Source organism: Rhopilema esculentum, chromosome 19 (assembly GCF_057945365.1).
Source record: "Rhopilema esculentum isolate cy_ngs chromosome 19, ASM5794536v1, whole genome shotgun sequence".
NCBI classification, from domain to species: domain Eukaryota; kingdom Metazoa; phylum Cnidaria; class Scyphozoa; order Rhizostomeae; family Rhizostomatidae; genus Rhopilema; species Rhopilema esculentum.
Window position 1 is genome coordinate 3161361 of NC_142833.1, and position 21397 is coordinate 3182757.

The 21397-nt window shown below is 36.6% G+C and overlaps 1 protein-coding gene across 1 annotated transcript; it reads left to right on the plus strand.

Annotated features, from left to right (window-relative positions):
- The first annotated feature begins 9450 nt into the window (after nt 1-9450).
- On the plus strand, nt 9451-15516 carry LOC135687955 (pre-mRNA-splicing factor 18). The gene has a single exon (XM_089114164.1). It carries the CDS (start codon nt 14034-14036, stop codon nt 15096-15098), a length of 1065 nt encoding a protein of 354 aa, XP_088970290.1. The 5' UTR covers nt 9451-14033; the 3' UTR covers nt 15099-15516.
- Nucleotides 15517-21397: the final 5881 nt, after the last annotated feature.

A 21397-nucleotide genomic window follows, 5' to 3' on the forward strand; every position in this document is an offset into this window, starting at 1 on the left:
CTTTACTGAAGCACTAATCATTCTCAAATAGTTCAATCCAAAAGACAATATTTAATGTGTACGAATTTAAGCTCGTAGAGAGAGTCTTTTTGGACTGTCACAGACAAGACATAAACAATGCGGTGCGTGGAACGTTTCGTCTACTTTTTTTGCTCAACCGTTGTACTTTTTGCTTGCCTTGGTACCTTCGCCTCTTACTTTCTGTCCACGAGAACAAATGAAACACACAAACAGACAACGAGGATCGTAAAAATAGTTTGCCCCTTGGTCATGATTGGGGGGTTTATTTTGATGGCAATAACACGATGCTGCTTTCAGGAGAAGCCAAGGAATCCAGCAAATCTGCAAGGAGGAGAGCTTTTCTGGCGTCGCTCACAGATTGACGGGCTCCAAGCTAATGGAGTAGGATACGGAAATAGAAGCTTCTATTGGCATGAGCGTGAGTTGAGTTACCGTATTTTATTTATTAAGCCCCCGGGCGCTTATTAATTTTTTGGCTTTTAGGTGGGTCGGTTATTTGAGAGTGTTGTAAATTAGAGAGGGCAATCATTGGAAAAAAGTTTTCTGCAAAATTATTTTTCACAACAATCCACGCTTTTTTTTCTTAATAGTACCAAATCTAATTAATTGTTCAAAAATCCTCCTCCTCTTTATCTTTTTTATAATCAGCTATATCCTCATTTATGCTGGTAGATTCTATTGCGAGGGAGCATTAACCAGCGACATTCACTCGGTTTGTTAATTCTATCTTTTTGAAAATACGCATGTGTTTGGAATTTTTTCAGCACTGACACAGCCTCTCAAGATAGATTCTGCCAAAAAATCATTACATTTTAGATCGTCATAAACACAAGCCGCTGCATTTTCATTAATTTCAGTTCACTTTCAATATGACACCCGAAACCAGACAGATAAGGAAGGTTTTTTTGCCTAAGATTCTCAAATCTTGCCGCAGAGTTATGACCTAACCTCAACACGAAAGGAGATCGTTTTGGAAAAACTCTTTTGTTATAAAAACCAATAAATTGAATTATAACTCTGATCAACACCTGTATGTCGGAGCGAAATATTAGTATATATTTAATTTATTTTAAAATTCTATTAACCAATATTGGGTTCTCTTCGTCATTTTGCATTGTTCCTGACATCAGTAAATTGAAGTAGACTCCGGTTACAGTAACAAAAGATGTTGCTTGAAAACTTGTAACTGTAATCGGAATGTGACTTTAAGCGGAGCTACCTATAATAGTTTTGCATCTTTTGGCCTACATTTTATGTGACTGTTACCAGTAAAGTCGACTGTATTAGGGTGTAAGCAGTGCAATCGCTAGCTATTTTGCTCAAGGGGAGTGCTCAGACCGCTTTTACTGAAAAAGTGAGTGAGCCATCCTCTATTTGCCGACAAGTTGGAAAATTCACCGACAATGCACCCCAGATGGCAAAACCCCCTCTTTTTCAGATGGTACTTTTAAGGGGGGTTTCACAATTTTGTTCAAATTCGCATCTTAGAGTACCTCAGCCTCTGCTTGTTCCAAATTTCGTAGTAACTTTTGACTAATGTGTATAAAATATTGATCTTATAAAAAAGTGTGTATTCTACATTGAAATGTAGACAGTAAGTCGAACAAGACGTTTGAATATCGGTAACGTGTGTCTCCTGTCTATATCGACTTCTTCTTTGCACCAATGCTATTCTAGCTTGATTAAAAGTAAATAATAAACCCCTGCTATGAATTAACTAATACGTACAGAAAATTCCCGTTAACCCGACCTTCATGGGACCAATAAAAATGGTTCGAGTTATCAGGGGCGCCGGAAGCACGGAGGCAGTGGGGGTCAGCTGCCCGCCTGCCCTGACTCTACGGGGTCAGCGGGGACAGCACTTTGCCCTTGTGAAAATGGCACTGTGTTTATGCTTATGGAATAAATATGTAAAATGTCAAGTTCTTGGGTGAGATAAAGCATTAGTGTGATTAGGAACAAAATGAAAGCAATTAAAACATTGGTTGCATTTGTTATGATTTTACATGCAATAATGCTATTTCTTTCGGCAACACTCTAAAATGTAGGAAATTACAGTAGAATAAGGTGAGTGGAGTAACGGAGGCATCTAGGATCCTAAGCGAAAACTAAGATGGGGCCCAGAGAATGTCAAACACAAAAGCAAAACGTAACACTTATCCAAGTTAACTAGTAGAAGCCTCAATTAAAGTAATCTAAAAGCTTCTTAAACTGAGATTAATTTTAGCAAAGTCATCCGAATTTATAAGAAAGAAGTTGCCGTACCAAGATAGAAGGTAACAAATATGGAAACCTTTTGATAAATCACGACTTCAATTGAATGCCATTAAGAATGCCTGCCAGAGCTCACAAGTGATTGCAATTATACAATTCATTTGCACTTTCATCTGCAACTGCAGAACGTACTTTTAGCACAATGCAGCGTGATACGACACGACGGCCAACAGCCGACGGGGATTTGGGGGGGAGGGGGGTTAAATAACGGAGACGTGCCATTTTGTTAAAAAATTTGAGCAAATAATTCTGCACATGTCTGAAAAAATGTGACCTATAATTCCGCAAAGCAAATAACATTTTTAAAGCACAACAAAATCAGCAAACAAATTTTGCATGTCCCTTGCCAAAAATCTCAATATTGCACATAATCGATACTTTCATTTCTAACTGGACATTCATTTTGTTAATGCTCAATCTCCTTCCTAATAAATTTGCAATATTTCTCGAAAACGGTACCCATAGTTCTGCATATATTTCAAAAACTGATACCAATAATTCCGCACTTTTCAGAAAAAGGTACCCCTAAAAAATGGCACTTCCCCCTACCTTCAAACATCTTAAGGTACCTCCCCCCCTCCAGCAAATGCCTAAACAACAAAATGGGAAATTTTAGACTGGCCTTTTAGATAAAAAGTTTTATTGGTACTGAAGTATTATGTTATATCATTTTTTGTTATAATTCTAATATTAGTCATTGAAAAATGTGCCCTTTTTGAGAGTTCTCGAATGCTTTAGTTATCGAGGCTCTTGATATCTCATACTCTGAGATAAAGCAGTCAGCAATTGGAGTTATCATGATTTTACCGTAGTTATATTTCAGAATCAAAGGCTTACGCGAATTTTGCTCCGATGAGGTGTCAAGTAAGTTATTGATTATACAGTATTCAAAATGAAATAAATAAGGGTCTAATCTAAACCGATGAAATTACACTCATTTTTGTTATAAGAAACTGGTTATAAGAAACGAGTACTGGACAGTCGGGAAAAACTAAGAAACTTCAGTACTCAAAGCAAAAAAAATTAAGAAACTGTTAAATCGTGATGAAACTTAGAACAACGAAATTTTGTATAATTCAAGAACATGATTGCCCTGTTGGCCTAGAAATTAAGACACAAGGGTTAAAAATATGCTTCCCACGTCTAAATACAGCGTCAGCAAGGAAGCGAATCTCTTGACATGAAAAAAAGGCCACAAACATTTCATAACATCATTCATGACATCATAGTTAAAAAACTCTTAAGAAACAGCGAGTATTGAAATTTCCAGAACATAAGGAAACTGGAGTACAACACCGAGCTTTGTTTCTTTTAAAAGAAATGAGTGTAATCCGATGAAACTTCTGAGCTACTCATGTTAAATAGTAAATACCAATGAAATACAATAGGTATATCTACGGAGAAGAAATAAATCTCTAATTACTTATGTCCATTTTGAGGGGAAGGGGCAACAGCTCAGGTTTGCTTTGTGGATCTTCTGTTGTTTTAGCACAGCCATTCGGGAGCTTAGACTATTTAGATGAACTCTAAAAGAGCAGAAATGGCACGAGTTTGCACAGCTGCAAGACTCAATTTCATGACCTGTGTTTCAAATGCACAACAGTGCTGTAGTTGTTCCTACACATTTATCATGCAAACACTATTATGATATTGAATTGAACCTCAGCAAATTAGAGGCAAATTAACTTCAGTTGAACCTTGGGATGTGCAGCTGCTATTGGGGAGGGGGCGTTAAAAATGGTCCAAATCTGTTGGAACTTGGCCCAAATCTTTCAGTAAAATCTGCTAATGATTTTGTACCATTGAATAACCGCTTTAATGTTAATTTCCTTTAGAAATTTGTCTGGAAATGGGTAGCTTGTTCCTTCTGCTTTAAAGATGTTTTTATTTATTGTGCGACCTAGCACTGCAAACATGGGAATGGATTAAATTTGGGAAAAATTCGGATAGAAATTATTTAACGGTAGGAAAAACAGGGGCAAAATCGTTATCATTTACACCTCTATCGTAACTTTTTACATTTTCAGGAACCCCACCCCCACCCCCCACATTCCAGATAGAAGGAAACAGTACGCTACTCGTTTTTATAAGAAAATCAGGCTGAGATTTGCTCAAAAGCCAAACAACATAAGGCATAAGCCAGGCTAAGTTTCGCAAACTCAAGAAATAAATACCAGCAAAAATTAAGAAATATAAAGAATAGCAACAGGACAACAGAAAGTAATAAGCAAAATAGCATTGAAAAAACAATTAAACAAACTTATTATAATAAAACCAGTTCAACACCATCGATATCAGTTTAAAATAAGAAACGAAATAAGAAATACTTCACACTGAAATTATGCGTAAAAAAGAAATGCCAGGCTGAAACTGGAGTCTAGTGTTCTTTTAAAACACGTGTACAGACGACAGTTCTTGGCCTAGTCACACAATAGGAAATAGGCAGAAGGGTAACTCTCGTCAGGTCCTTTGTTGTTTTTGAAGCCTGAGTCAACAATAGAATTCCTTAATTCCCCTTTAACCTCGATTTCATTTTACGAACTTAGCCATGGCAAATAATCATTCATTAATCAGATATAAACGAATTATGATATACAATTGAATTTGTTCGCTATCATGGGACATTTCTTCTCAAATAAAGTTGTCTACTTTCATTCTTTTTTAAATTTCTCCGACAGATACATGCTTAGCCTCGTATAAGTGAATGCATGCGCTAGTTTCTTCAGGCTTCACCTGATAGGCAGGAGTTCCCTTTCTGCCTAATCCCTATTATGTGGCTTAGTACGCAGTTTTTTAGGCTATTTGGCTTAGTACGAAGTTTAATGTTCATGACAGTATTTAATTTGTTTCTATGTTAAATGATGTCAGTGATTTTGGCTCTTATCTATAAAACCAAGAACTCTTGAATAAAGTGTCTGTAAATTTCTTACAATATAACTTATACATTCCTCAATAAAAAATGGTGTGTAAAAAAACACAGTCCCCGAAAAATAAATCACGAAAAAGTTTGACGCAAAGCCCTGTCTTGGACTTCAGTTTTTGCCAAAGTGCTTTTGATAACAATAATTGTCAAAGAATCCTGAGATATCAGCAAAAATTTCCTAAGTTGAAGGTTGACAACTATGACATTCAAAAATGCGGAAATAGTATTGAATTTTGAAGGAAAAGAGACAGTTTGCGCTAATGTCACAAGGGCCAAATATTAAGAAAGTGCCTTCTTGACCCTGGCAGACACAGTGTATAAACGTTAGAACCTCTGAGGAAAAAGCCAAATTTAATCCTTTTCGGAGATCGCCTTTTGGCATTTTGCAGATATGATTTTATAGGGTCACAACCTGTGGACATTTTTCGGCTGCAAATATTTGAACATCACATCAGAAATAGAAGGATTAATCAAAGATAAGGAAACAGTTTCTCGGCTTGATCTGACTTTTGACCACCTCTAGCGATTATGTGAATTAAGAAAGCTTTTACCATTGTGTATTTCATAAGATGTCTCTTTTAAAATGTCATCTGTTCTAGAGAGAAAACTTTCGGCAAAACAATCCAAGCAGCCATGTATCCTGTGACAGTGCTCGAAATATTTGCCACTGGTTTGTGGTTCTGAAACAATTTTCCAGAATTTACGTATGCTCTTTTTTACAGGAATCAGAAAATTTTTTCGAGTCTTGTTTTGATATGTTTTGTGAAGTCATTCTGTTGTGACAGAAGTTAGGTTTTTCAAATCGTTTGGAAGATCAGTGGAAGCAGAATTTATCTAAGCAGATTACGGAAATAGACTATCATTTAACCTTTGGTTACTTTGTTGAATAACCATCCACGAGGCGCTCTTAGAATTCATGAAAATTGTTTTTCTACACATCTTTTTTTATAAGGATCAATGGTAGATGTTGAGTACTCCAGTTTTTTTAATGTTCTGGAAATTTCAATACTCGTTGTTTTTTTAAGAGTTTCTTAATTACGATGTCATCAATGATGTCATGAAATGTTTGTGACTTTTTTATCACGTCAGGAGATTCGCTTCCATTCTGATTCTGTACTTAGATGTGGGAAGTATATTTTCTTCCTATGTGTCTTAAGTTCTAGGCCATCAGGGCAATCATGTTCTTGGATTTTACAAAATTTCATTGTTCTTAGTTATATCACGATTTAATAGTTTATTAATTTTTTTGCTTCGAGTACTGAAGTTTCTTAAAAAGATGAGTGTATTTCATGAAAACGAAAATACGTGCTATTTTTATAAAATACTGCACAAACGAAACGAACTACAGTCGACTCCGCTTACAGTCACTCCGCTTAAAGGGGGTAGCAGGTATTTTGGCGTGATTGCGTGATCGGCGTATTTTCGATGCGTGAATTCGTGAAACAAATTTTTATTATGCATGAATGCGCGAATAGACATTGGCAAGTGACCTGTGAATCAGCATTACACATGGCGTGATTGCGTGAAAATGATTGCTGCAAGCGAATTACGAAATAGAGTGCTATCGCTTTTACAAGCAGAAAGTATTGGTTTCTGGTACCCGACCGTGTAAATGTCTCAATTCAGAGATTCCAATGCTGATGGCTCTGCCAACAAGAAATTACTACTATCAGACAGTTATTAAAAATTTCAGGGAGCTTCTAGGGGGCGTGATCATGAAATTAAAGGACAAAGACACACTTTTCACCCTATCTTTTCTTTTCATTAACTTATAGATCATCGTTTAGAAGTAAGTTTTTCCTGGTTTAGAACAAAATATTCTAATCAGGGGGCGCAGGGGGCGTGATTTTGCTTTTTATCACGTGACCCTATGACGTACATTGTGATAACTCGGAAATTTCCTGTCATTATTAGAGAGTCTACGGTACCCAGGGTACAAAACACGACGCGACAGGTCCAGGCGAACTAAATTCGTTTAGAAGCGTGTTGTAAACATTAATATTGCACTGTATACCAGTAGCAGCAATAACAGTTTATCACAATCTACGTCACGGTGTCACGTGATTCATTTCCCGCCATAATTTTGAAAGGGTTTTTAAGTAGGAAAATGAATTCAGAAAGGAAAAATATTTCAAAAACACTCTCATACAGCATTTTACTTTAAGTTAAAAAAAGAAAAAAAATTGGCGCCAAAAGCGTGTCACTTGTCCTTTAAATTTCTAGTACCGTGAAAGCGTGATTTGCAATTATTTTACGCATGATTGCGTGATTCAGCATAGATCTCAGCTACACCGCTTAAAGAACACTACTGTTTATAGTCACTTAAAATTAAGACCTAACTCAAAACTGTTCAATTTAAGCTCCGTTTACATTCACACTCCGCTTACTGCCGCAGATTTTCAAGGATTATTTGGTGTGTCTACTGTATAGAACTAATTCTCATTCTCAATACTACCCGAAAATGATTTGTTTAAAGATTTTATATAAGCTATTATTTTAGATGATTATATTTTTGCTTCTTGTTCAATTTACACAGACAAGAAATTGAAAAACTTCTGTAATTGTGTTATCTTGTGTAATGGCATCGCTTGTTTTATCAAAAGCATTGACACATACCAGAAATCGATGTTCTCTGGGGTATTTTTTTGGCCCCAGGACATTCAGACATTTTTTTCGGATTCAGCTCTTCAAATATGATAACATAGTAAAAATAATTTCATAAAGATTCTTTTCGTTTATTGGCATCTTCTTTTAATTTCAGTTGATGTTTATACCCTGCCTACGTACTCAGAATCAGTTAACAATCCTCGTTGTTCTATTCGCCAAGGTTTGTACATGTTCATATTCGTCTGGCAGTAATAAGCCTTGCTCGAGGGAACCCCCGTCTTGGAGCAAATGCGCATGCGTAATAACGGTCAAGTTCAATTCGCATGATCTTTGTCTCCATATCGGGAGACGAAACCATCAGACCTTTGTTTCGAAACAGCCCTGTTTTAAACCAATCAGTGTTGCAGGGTCATAGCACACTTCTACTTCTACACGATTAATCGACTACTTCATGAAGAAGGTTATGTCAATGTAAAGGAAAAAGAAATTAAGAAAAATAGGAAAAAGGGGATAACTGTTATTAATGCACATGCGCATTAATAACAGTATTCGCAAGCTGTTATGTCTGGGACCACACAACTTCCCGCCAGGGCTTAAAGTGATAATGCGCATGTGCAATGACCCTGCAACGGGGGCTAGTGCATGTCTGGAAGACGGGCATGATTCATCTCCCGAACAAAGGGGTTTTGGTCTTCCAAACTTTGACAAAGAATGGTTTGCTGCTGGCATGTTTCAGCGTTGCTTCACTTATTTGTCATATCTTTTTCAAATCGGTCCATTATTTGAGAATCACTGTAGTAGCACTGTCGCATCCGTTGGATCCGCTTATTCTCCTTATTTCAGTGTTTTTACATGGATATCTTTAAAGCTTGGATTAAGGCGGGAATTATCAGAACCCTAGGTAAAATGGTCTATACGCAGACAAGACAGATGTTGGAATGATTAGGATTTGCATCCTTGGGTAAAAAGTCAATGCAGTTGTTTGTACAATTCAGTCTCGTTCCCCTTTGCAACACAGATTGCAAGTCGGCAACAAGTCGTAATAAAAGATACAAGATTAATATCTTAAAAGGAAGTAATTGCCTTCCGAGTCCCTTTTCTTCGTTGCCAAAATTCGTTTCGCCCTACTTGAAAGTGCGTTTCGCAGGCCCTGACTACAAGAACACGGATTTCGGAATTTTTGCCTTATTATGGAGGCTGCAGCCCTCCCATCCCCTGTTACTCCTTTTCGCATGCGCAGTTGAACTAAGATTGCAAGCGCTTTTTGCGACTGTACACTTTAGAGCTGTCACTGAATATTTATTTCTGTACTTAGGTGAACTTCCACCGAAATATGAGGACATTATGGGAACCATCATTGACAATGAGGGCTTGGAGAGTGAAGAAATGCAGGAGGCGTGTCAAGATTCGCTGGAACTCTCTACTTCAAGCGGTAGAGTAATCAATGTTTTGTCGCAGACTTGCCCAGCCCAACATTGCGAAATAGAAATGATCATAAATGGCAACAGCAGCAACAACAGAAACAGCTGTAATGATAACAGCAACAACGATAATGATGACAGTAACAACAACATTTGCAGTGAAAAAATTAACGAGAATAACGCTACAAATCTTGATAGAGAGAAATGACATTGGGTTCTTTGGTAAGCAGGTGTTTTGGTTCGTTGTTGAGGAAGAGCATCGGCAATTCCAGCCATTTCCGTTATAGTTTTTGGGCGACCAAGATTTATTTTCCAGATAGGAAAAAACCTAAAAGAAAACTCGGAGTTTATTCGCATGGTTCATGTGAATTCCTGTAGCTCTACACGACAGCACAATAGATCTTACAGCTGTTTTTGAGATAATTCCAGTTTTATGGAATATTTAACCTCCTAGCATACCAGCTGCAATATACAATCACCTGCGTTTATTTTCAGCTACGAAATACGTGTTTGCAAGCATGAAAAATTATTTTCGCCATGTTCATACAAACTCGATACTGAAATAAGTGTTACCGTTAAACTTAAGGAGTTGACCCGTTTTCTTGAAATTAAACTGCAAGGTGACATTCCTGTGAAACAGAGCCAGGCATTCTCGGAAAATGCCGTTATATACTCATTATAATTATACTGTGCAGGGATAGTGCCACATTCTAGATAAAAAATTTGTTGTAATTAAAATTTGAATTTTTGAAGATTTTCAGTGGCTTTTGCTGGTGTTGATATTGATACAGTTAAACAAAAAAATCTATATATCTCTATAAAACGTTGTTCAATTTGATCTGTTGAAGAATGATATATTCTTTAAGGTAATAACATTATATTTCGCTAATTTTCCATTTTTAGAGCTTTTTGCGCATAAATTTACTGTATGGACTCAACCAAAAACTTTACAGGTATGGAATGCACCTTCAACTTCGACGTGCACATTATGGACATGTTTACCCCAACGGTGTCACATAAACTGTTCATATACAAGGAGGTCGATCCGCAGTTATCAAAAATTACTTTAAACAACCAGGAATAAATTTAAAAGACCCAAAATTTTCAGTTTTGGTCAGACCCAATAATATAAAAAATGAAATCTTGTTGTGGGAACCACTAGTACATAAGAAACCACTAGTCAAAGTAATTGAGACTGTTTCCTATGATGATCAGTTTAAACACACCTGTTATTTCATTCTTCTTTTGATATCGTTATGTGATAGTTGAACCCATAAATATCCAAGAATTATATAGTTAAATCAGGTACCCAAAAGGGTCAGATCACCAGGACAATTTTTATCAATAATTATCGGATCGACCCATTCTGTATATGAAAGTTCAGATAACCCCCTGGGATATTTTCAAGCGTTATCCTGTGCAAATACTATTTAACAATATCATAGATCAGCTATGTACATGAGCTTTTTGCTAGTCAATATAGACCAAAAAACCTCCCGAGGAATCTGCATCAGCATTCAATTATGGTAGGTCGTATGACTTTATGCATTTTATATAATATTGTTTGGAGGTAAATTACTATTTTGGTGTCTTTATTTCTATTGTCAGTTTCAATTTTTTAGTCTCCAGTTTTTAGCATTGTAGTCGGAAAAACCAGTTGGTCTATGGTTTTCAAATGCTCGTGACATTTTCATCAAGGGTTCGCTTCCCCATCTAATCTTCTAGTTAGATGGGGGGAATGTATTTTCTTTTTCAATGTCTACAATTTTTATGCCAACCAGCCAATCATATTGGCTGACTGTTTCGAAATCTCGTTGCTCTTGCCTTTTTCAAAATTCAAAAAGTTTTTAATTGCTTGCTTCCAGTACTAAAATTTTGTAATTCTTTCCGACTGCCAAGTACCCGTTTCTTGTAGAGAGTTTCAAATATGGATGAAGTGACAGTAATAAAACATAAAATGAAAAATCTTCGTATTTACGCACTGAGGAAAGTTCCGGCGGGAATGTTTTCATCTATTCAGAAATTTTTACAGAAGCATATCTAATTTTGGTCTTCATTGGGCCATAGTCAATAAAAAAGTGACTATGGTTGAGCAATGTTTTGGTTGTCATTTTTAATGTGCTAAATGTTTTGTTTCTTAAGGTACTTTACCACTCCAAAAAGGCAATTTTTGGGAGAATTTCACAAATCGAGATTTCATTGCAAAAATGTTCGATCGGTATTCATCTTTCAGTGTACGAGAGGTTTTTGCTATATCTCTACCCGTTTTATTATTAGAGAGGATAAAGTGCGTCATGGTATGACTTTCAGTTGGTTTTTATTGCAAATGTTGGATAAAAGCTCAAGAAAAAAGTCCGTCCCATTCGTGTCAACTTCGTCGGTTTCAGGCAACCTATATATTGATGAAAAGCTAATTTCTCCTCTGTTCGACATCATGGTGAATTTAGGATTGTTTTTCGCTTTTTCTTTTGTTTTTAACTGATTTTCATTGGCCAAATGTTCGGGATCTGGATTGTTCTAGTCTGCCATTTTGACGTTGGTGTGATTTGATTGGTTCACTTTGAACAACAAGCTCTCCCATTGGTCAGGCTGCCTATACTGATCAGCTGACAAGAGTGTTCCGCCATATTTTGTTTTGATAGCCACCAAAGTGAAATTGGAAAAGTTGTAAAATTTAGAAGTCGCAAGCCATCTTTGGGTCGAAGAAAAACTAGAAATTTGCGGACCAAAGTTGCTACGGTTATAAAGGGACATGATAAAGCTTCACAAGACGTTAGCACTGTTATAGGCGTGCGAAGTCAATGTGATGTTTCGATTAGGCCTTCCTCATCGCGAAGCGAAGATGAACATTTTTGGAATTGATCTCGATATATCAGCTGCAAAGGACACTTCTAAGAGGGATACTGATTGCTATTTAGTTATTCAAAAGTTGGTTTTAATCCAGCTTTTCAGTCACATTTTATACATTGGGGTTTTATTTGACGGATCAAGGATGATAAGAGGTCACTCCTCTCATAATGGCCTGACTGCAGTGATAGATTTGGAAACTGGCCTACTTATTGATTTTGAGGTCTTATCAAATTTTTGCATAAAATACAAGATTGCAGAAGATGAAGATCAAACCGAGGAGTGGGGAGAAAAGCATACAAGAAATTGTTAAAAAAACTACAAGGGAACTGCAAATGCAATGGAGGTGGATGTGCCACTCTTGAGGAAATTCTTGAGAAAATTTTTGCAATTCTTTTTCATTTAGCCTCTTCAGATGCCAATCCCAAGCATACACATTGTCCCCCAGGTGCTACTACTGGAGTTTCTGGCAGAGAGACCTTGCAAAAAGCAACAGCCCTGGTAGTCACAAGGCTCATGATACATTGTCACCAGATGTGGCAAAGAAACTTGTACCAATTTTTTAACAGCTTTCGGATTAGGATTTTTTGAAAATATGTTCTTGTGATTTGACGCAAGACAGAAATGAATCCTTCAACAGTGTTGAGAATTTGCCCCAAAGCTATTTATGATGGAAGACATACCCTGCAAACAGCTGTCTCAATGGCTGCTTGCCAATTTTCAAAGGGAGCAACATTTAAAACAGTTCTTTGCAAATGTTTAGGTACTAAAGCTGGAGAACACATTAGAAAAGCATTTACAATAAAATCTGTCCAGAGGCTAAAAATTTCAAGAAAATCTTCCTTTGAGATAGCAAAGTAAAGAAGAAAAAGACTGAATAACAAGGGTACTGCCAAAGAGGTTCAGCAGAAAAAGCAAAAAGGGGAAACATATGCTGAGTGTGACTTCGAATGAACTATAGCAACTTTTCATTAACGTTCATGTTTGAATTTTCTTTTTTGCTGCTATAATGATATTTATTTGATTTAGTAAAACCAACAAGAAGCTTCAACACAAACTAAAATACCTCAAAATTATAAAAATCATGGATAGTAATGAACTTTTGACAACATTCACTAGTTTTGCATTGTTTTTTGCATTCAGACTTTTTAAAAGTCATTTTGTCGCAATCTGTTTTCTGCGTCACTGCCCGACTAGGTCACTGCCTCATTTCATGATAATTTAATCTATATAGTAAAGCTGTATATCAATTTGCTCACTATAAACTGAATAATGCAATAAAGATGTCTGTTTTGATGTATATTTAAAATGAACTTTCAAAACATGGTCTATAAGAATAATGTCATGATGAAATTTTGAGACGGCTGAGTTTAAGTTGCTTTCAAACCAATTAAATGTCAGAAAATCAGAAAAAAATGACATTGTTGCACTAACCAGCTAATAAGGAATGTGTCAATATGAGTTTTATGTGAACCAAAAGTTCTTGAGCAAAATGAGGCATAGCCTAACAGAAAGAATAAAATTTCTATTGTTTGTAGGTTTCCATGGTAACGATGAGCCACACCCAAAAACCAATACCAAATTTGAATTCCCAATGCAAAACTACATATGTTTGTAAATTTGTGAGTCAATAGCTTGCAAAACAACAAAGTTCACATCTCTGAGTGGTAGAGTACCTTAAAGTGAACTTGAGAAACATGAAAAAGGTTTGAAACGGGAAATCTTTATAATCGCTACTCGTTTAAGTCCCCGCCTTAAAAATAACCCGATTTAAAACAGCTCAAATAATAATTGTTACTGTTGAACCTCTACACATAACGGACGGACAAATACACCGGTCCATTAAGAGGCTGGCCTCAGGTCTTGAATTTACAAAATGCGAAGGAGCGTTCGCTTATCTACTCGACCGCCATTTTGATATTGAACAGTGTGGAGAAGAAATGGATGTATTACTTGCTGAAATTGAGCGGAAAAGAAAGCAAATCGACTCAAATGAAGTCACATCGAATAAAAAGTATTTCCGACGGGGAGAGCTTGCAGCAAAACAAGAAGAAGAATATCGGAAGAGGCAAGAAGAAAAGTTGCGAAGCAAAGGCCTACTTGACGACAGAGCAGGGTCTAGCAAGACAGACCTTCAAGGGGATATTGCAAAAGCGTTAGACAAAGGAAAAAAGGCATCCGATGGCGAAAAGAAGGAAAAGAAACTCTCACACGATGAAGTTGTAAAACGCCTGAGGGAGAAAGGAGAACCAATAAAACTATTCGGGGAGACGAACGATGAAACTGCGCAACGGCTACGCTATGTGGAAATGATGGCAAAAGAAGACGACAAGGGCCTTAGAAATGATTTCAAAGCTGCAATGGATAAGATCGATCAAGACTTTTTAGATGAACTTGTTAATAATCAGGGACAAGCAGGTGCAAAGGAAGCCAGTGATATTAAAGTCAAAGGTGATTTTGTTGAACTTGAAACAATACAAAGTATGGCTGAAGAGTTGGGCAAAGGGAATGGTGAAAAAGATGCTGAATTCATTGTCACATTTTTGGTACACTTACAACATCTCTGGGCTAGGGGTCTCAATGCACGTGATCAGAACTTAAAAACAAGCCTCCAAGGTAAACTTGAAAGTGCTAGGTTTCATCAGACTGTTGAATATATGAGACCTCTTTTTAAGAGCCTCAGAAATAAGAAAATTGATGAAGTTATTTTGGAATCACTAACTGAAATTGTTTCTTCAGTGTTGGAAAGGGATTATGTGAAAGCTAGTGATCATTACTTGCAAATGGCCATTGGCAATGCACCTTGGCCAATTGGAGTAACTATGGTAGGTATCCATGCTCGTACTGGAAGAGAAAAGATTTTCTCAAGACATGTAGCTCATGTTCTCAATGATGAAACTCAGCGGAAATATATCCAAGGATTGAAAAGACTTATGACATATGCACAAAAGGTGTACCCTACTGACCCCTCAAAATCTGTTGAATATAATGGTCTAAAATTATAGTCAACAGGTGACATTTGATGAAAGTTTTCTATCTTTTCTTCCTCAAGCTGCCATTGCTTAATGATGTTTATAAACATGGACAATTGAAAATCTTTTCAAATAATCACATTCTGTATTTTAATGCTTCACATTGAAAAAGCTGTGTTACACTGCAGTGTTGACTGTGAATTCCTATTTAAATAGCAAGCCCCATACTTTATACATTTGTTTGATAGTGAATTGATGAGGAACCTTTCAAGTGGACACAGAAATTAAAATGTAATCATTCTGTTTTAAAATTATTTGTTAAACTGTTATTGTATTATACTCTTAAAGACACAAAACCCTTAAGTTTCAATATTTTTGTTATGCAATTTCACAGCTTCATAATTTTTTTTATTAAAACAAAAATGAGAAAAAGGGAAACCATTTGAAGAAATTATGCACTATTCTTACTCAATAAGCCTTCTCTTATGAACATAACTGGCTGTTCATCCTTGAATATTGCTTCCCTGCCAATAATCTAGTCTCTAGCTTAGTATTAGATATCTGGTGATGAATTAAGTTGCATGGCACATTGCATGGCTTGTAGTACTTGTATATATATTTTGAGGTGCTGTTTGTTTAACATTTTTTCCATTTTCAATATCAATATTAGGCAAAGCATTCATTTGCCTTCTGTTATCAGTTGACACTCGAATACATAATTGGTTTTGCAATAATTTTCTTCTACACATGCATCCAATCTGAAACTGATTTCTTTAAAACCATTGACTTAAAATAAAGATATTTGATGTCAGTGAATTTGTTTCTGCTTAATCCCATTCCTAAAAGCTTTACCTATCTGGCATTGGGGGTTTCCTTGCCTAATGAATTATAAGTTCACTGCAGTTCTCTTTTAGGCCCATTCCCTGGGCAAAGTTTACCCACCCACTGTCAATTTTGCTTCCGCTCCTGCATCCCTGTGGAACGTTTTGCATGGCTTATTGTACAATAGGTGTGCTTGATTTTATTTGAATGTTTTTCACATGTACCTGAAGTTGCATCATCAAGAGTTATTCAATCAAAGTAAATTTGTCTAGATTTCAATTTTGAAAAAACTATGGCATGAAAGGAGATAAAGCTTGACAAAGTTGAAGTTAGCAGTTTAAAGTATGGAAGTTGAGCAGACCTAAGTCAATTCCTTACATTATAAGCAATGTTTAGACTCTATTTTCTCCATCCCTGCCATTTTTTTGAAATCATGGGGTCAAAGGCATAGAAAAGAGTCTCTTACAATCTTTTTGAGGACACCTTGCATACATGTCAAATATTTAAATGTTAGTGGTTATTTTACCTTATTTTATTTGCTCGCAGCCATAGAGGGAGCTTTTGTTGTTGTTGACAGTTGAAATCTTTCAGTGTAAAGATTTTGCACATTCATGGGATGTGTTCATTCTGCCAAGACATCCATGATGGGCATTGAACATATGAACGCATCAAACATTGGATAAAAAGAAGATTTTTCTTCTTCAAAATTTAAGATCTGTTGCTTTTCAAACCTAAAGATCTTAAAAAAAAATTAACTGTAAAATAAAACAAACAGGTTTCAAGGTTTCCATGGAAAGAGCCTGTAGCTTGTGCCCCAAGAGTGATATTCTAGAACGAATACATTTTCAAACAGGCACTGGAGAGTGTTGAGAAATAAAGTCGGGGGTCTGAAAAAATGGGGGGGGGGTAGAACCAAATAAAAGGTGGTTTAAATGGTGATTCATTGGTAAATTTGTTGCATTTTGGCAAAATGTGGGGAGGGGGCTATAGCCCCCACAGCCCCCTTCTCCTCGGTGTCTGTCAAATGAGTGACGCAACCCACTGTCCTGGAGCCAGAGGGTATGCGAAATATGAACTTTGTTCCATGCGCATGCTCTTCGATTCCAGGACGGAGGGTTGCCTCAATCATCTCCCCAACAAGGGTACTCTTTACTGACCTAGAATGAACGTGGCTTGTTTTGCTCTTAGAATAAGCTGAGCTTTCTCATTATCGTGTATTATCAGTCTCTTTCAGTGTAAAAGAAGAGCTTCACGCTGACGACATGGTGTTTTTTCAGTGCTTTTCTCTGCTAATAATTTTATGAAATATTGATTAAATTTTCAATGTTTGCCTCCTCAACCACGCACTCCCACTCATCGGTCCACTGGAATCGATTCGCGTACCCTGCATAGTATTTAATTGCACATATATTATTGGTTGCAATATTATTTATTGATGAAGGAAATTTGACGGCTGCCATTCCGTATGATGCGACTGTATTAGAATGTCATTCATACGCTGCGCTACCCTGGGTACCAGACTCACTAGATAAAATAATAGAGTCTGGTCTAGTGCGCCCCATTCTCGTTCTGGTGAACTTACTTGAAAGAATTGAAGTCTATTTAACAGACTAGGCCTGTGAAACAGGACTGTCAGATAAATAATAAAGAAACTCAGTAGTCAGAGGAGTTTTGGGAAATCTTAAAGCAAATGTGTTTTATTTAGTTCTTCAAAATCGACATTTTTAATACAGTGGTAATAGACTTTTCTGCCTCAAGATAATCAAATCAGGTTCAAAACGCCATTTGGCAGCAAAAAACATGTGCGAAGCATGAAATTAAAGTTATCACAGTGCAGTTATTAAATGTTAATCATTATCAAATTGTTAATCATAGTCTTTTGTAATTTTCCTCATAAATTGTGTGTACTTTCAACGTCTACTTCCTAACTGTGAAGGCAGCGCGCTTGGACACCGCGGCGGTTAGAATCATCACGTTGGAAGGTTACCACAGCAAATATGGGCAATATGACAAGCGAAGCCCCGTATGCCGGGCGAAATATTAGCTATAACTGATTTACTTATGTTTGTTGTTGTTTTTTCTCGGCGCCTTGCGGTGTTTCTTATCTACTGCATTTCACTACAAGGCCTAATTTCTTTGCAACGAGAGGCACATCCTAGAATATCAGAGACTTTCCAAAGCCAGTTGGCAATATGGCGAAGGTGTCTCTTCTCTCTACAAACAAGGCTTTCAATGCTGTTCTGTGATCAGTTCCACAACATGCGGAAAATATTCTTTGAGTACAGTTTTAACAGCATCTTCAAACTCAATCGTTACGATTGCTAGCATTTATTTATGTTCTGTTCTGTTCAATGTTTTATACCAGAGCTAAGTTTATTGTTTCGCTGTGACCTTTGAACGTACAAAAATCTGTACACTCGCTCCTGATTGGTTAATATCAGCACACCAGAACGAGAATGGGGCGCACTAGACCAGACTCTCTATTTTATTTCATATATAGTGAGTCTGGTACCCAGGGTAACGCTGCGCCGACAAAACTGCACTTTTGCAGCTAATTAGTGATTTAACTGAGCTTTAACAGGCTTTATAGGGATTTTAGAATATCCGCTGAAAAGCTGCAGCCAACAAGGTTTATCGTTGATTCGGAAGCCTTTTTGGAATCTAAAAGTTTGAATTAAGAGTGGTGTCCAACGTCGAATGTCGAGAATATACTCGCTTCCGATAAAGTTATTGAAAATCTACAATCCCTGCCCGAAGTCTCGGATCACTAACCTTAGTTCTCAATTTGACATTCATCTATGTTTTTCGCCCTTGCAAAAATGTTGGTTTGCTATGGTGGGCAGTGGGCAATGGAGAGTTGCGAGAAAAAGAGGTTCTTGTTGCAAGCAGAATAAACCATTTGATGACAACCAAATTACATATAAATTGTTGCATAGCAGAGAAATATTGCTAATCATGGTATGTTTAATTTGAACCGAAAGAAATCCACTAACTATTTTCTGAATGATTGTTTCTAACCGAATAAGTTAATAAAGTCACAAATACAGTTAAAAACCCGTATTAAAAGTGTAGTTTTGCCTTTATGTCTGATTATATACTTGAACAATAATTGATGAACGGTTTTTCCAAGGGTCAAACCATACACTTGTAATAGCAACTTCAAATCTTCTCAGTAGGAGTATCCAACATTTAGTTCAAAACAAAATTGCTGATGGACATTGTATACAGAGTAAGCATAAAATGTTTCACTGTATACTCAAAGTCACTTCACGTAACCTTATGCAGTAGTGTAGTCGTAAATTCTTGGGAAGTATAACGCAGAAGTTTAAAAACAAAAACAGCGTTTCATCAGTTCTATCAAGAAAATTATAATATTTTGTGCTTTTTAAGACATCTCTGCATTAAACATTTAACTGCTTGCGTTATACTTCATGCATCTCATCTTAGTGATATATGCACTGTTCTGCAGATCATCTTTTTGTCCCTCTTTTAAGTCTTTCGCATCCACTACAATGAAATTGGTATCCATTCGGTGATCTTTTTTGTCCACTTTCTTGTTTTCGTCCTGGCGACATGGCTTACCCATTTACCACTCATATTTTTCTGAGTTTTGTAAAAAGTTGAAGCCTTTGGTGGGTGATCCTAAACTTTCTTTTGCTCTTTCCATGCTTCTCTGTGCCACTGCCATTTTATGCCAGTTTCCATGTATTAACACCATATGCTGTTGCCAGTGGAATAGCTCCAGCTATTGCTCTCTTCTGCAAATTTAGAGCATAGATTTTTCTCATTAGTCGACATAGTGCCCAAATCTTGGCCATCCTGTAGCTATTCTCCTGTCAATTTTTCTCATTCGTTTTCGGATATCATTAGTTGACTTGGGTAGCCATTTTCATAGAACTCTTCTATAATCTGGCATTTTTTTCTTTTCTGCTTGTCTGGAAAGATACAGTTTTCCATTGATGCATTTATGCAATAAGGTAAACATGCATAACTCCCCTCCCCTTTACCGCTTCTTAGTTCAATAATTTCTTACTTGTATCTAACGCTTCTTAGTTCATCCTAACGTCTACTTACTCAACATTATTAAACTCTGCTGATTCGGCTTAACATTTTATAGCCTGAAGCGTTCATTTGTGTGTCTTCAGGATGGTAAGAATTTTGATGCCCACTTTTTTCCTCTTCATGCTGACTATTTTATTTCGATGTTTTTATATTATTATTCTTTTGTATTTTCCTGTGATCTTCTTCATTTCCTGATCTATTTGCTCTTTTACGAACCCGTTTCTTAAAACCACTATGTCTCGTCAGTCAACCGCGCATGATCGAGAAAGCTTTGCGAATTAGACGATTGAGAATTGGATGCGTAGCAATGGGCCTATTGTGTAGTCTAACCAATAGGAAATTTAACTGTCTATTGTGGAGTTAAACCAACGAGAAATTTAAATGGCCAGCGAAATGCGTTGGGACGTAGTGCCTTTAAACCAGCTTAATTTTTTTATTTGAAGGACATGTTTCTAAAGAATACTCTCGTTTACAGAGTTTTTTCTCTGATAATCATTGAGAATGGTGTCACACAGTTTGATGTCTAATTCTTTTTGGAGATCTTCCACGTGAAACTTTGTGTACCTGATTATCTTGTATAGCAGTTTCGAAAAGGTTGATTGTAGTACCATGGATCATCAGTGTCACCAGATCTCAATTTTGTGATTATGCCAAAATTGTCATAAAATCATGCTAGATTTACAAAAATTCTGCATATTTCAAATCAAGGCAATCATGCGTGAAAAAGAGGCTAACGCATGCACAGAATAGCGAATGTAGCTAAAATATGTTCGACAAAGAGAGTGTTAAACTTTAACTTTACAATGCAATGAAATCAACGCAATCAATTAATCATCAAATATGTATATTAATATGTATATGTCAAATAAATGGAGCCTATAATTTTTACTTACAGACAGATGTTATTAATGCACCTTGCTCCCTTGCACTGTTATGTTATGATAAAATGGCGTCATAATTTACTCAAATAATAATAGCCAATTTTAAAATTTTGCCAGAGTTATGCTAGATTCCAAATTATGCCATATTATGGTTAAAGCATAATATAACGCTATATCTGGTAACATTGCTTTTCATGAAGCAGGGTTTTTCTATGATCAATGGATCAATTCTTCTAGAAGTCCGAAATCATTCTGGTCTCTTTGGAATGCTTAGTAAGCTGTAGGTATTAGTCAAATATGGCCACTAGTAACCTTTTATTGGGTAATTCTAACCTCTGTTGGGGCGATATGAAGCCATCCCACTACCGCATGATTAGCAATAACAAATTAATATTCATAGTGAAATGAAACCAGTGAAATTCCTTTATATAAATTCAAGTTCAATACAAGGAAATCCAAGTTTAGAAGTAACTCCGGCGTCCATACCCACGAATCAAATACACATCTGGTCTTCTCTAAGCATTTCATAAAACTCCCTTGGGCGGGGGGGGGGGTGGGGGTCGGAGG

Coding starts and splice junctions, on each gene's coding strand:
- LOC135687955 (XM_089114164.1), top strand. CDS start 14,034: ATGGATGTATTACTTGCTGAAATTGAGCGGAAAAGAAAGCAAATCGAC.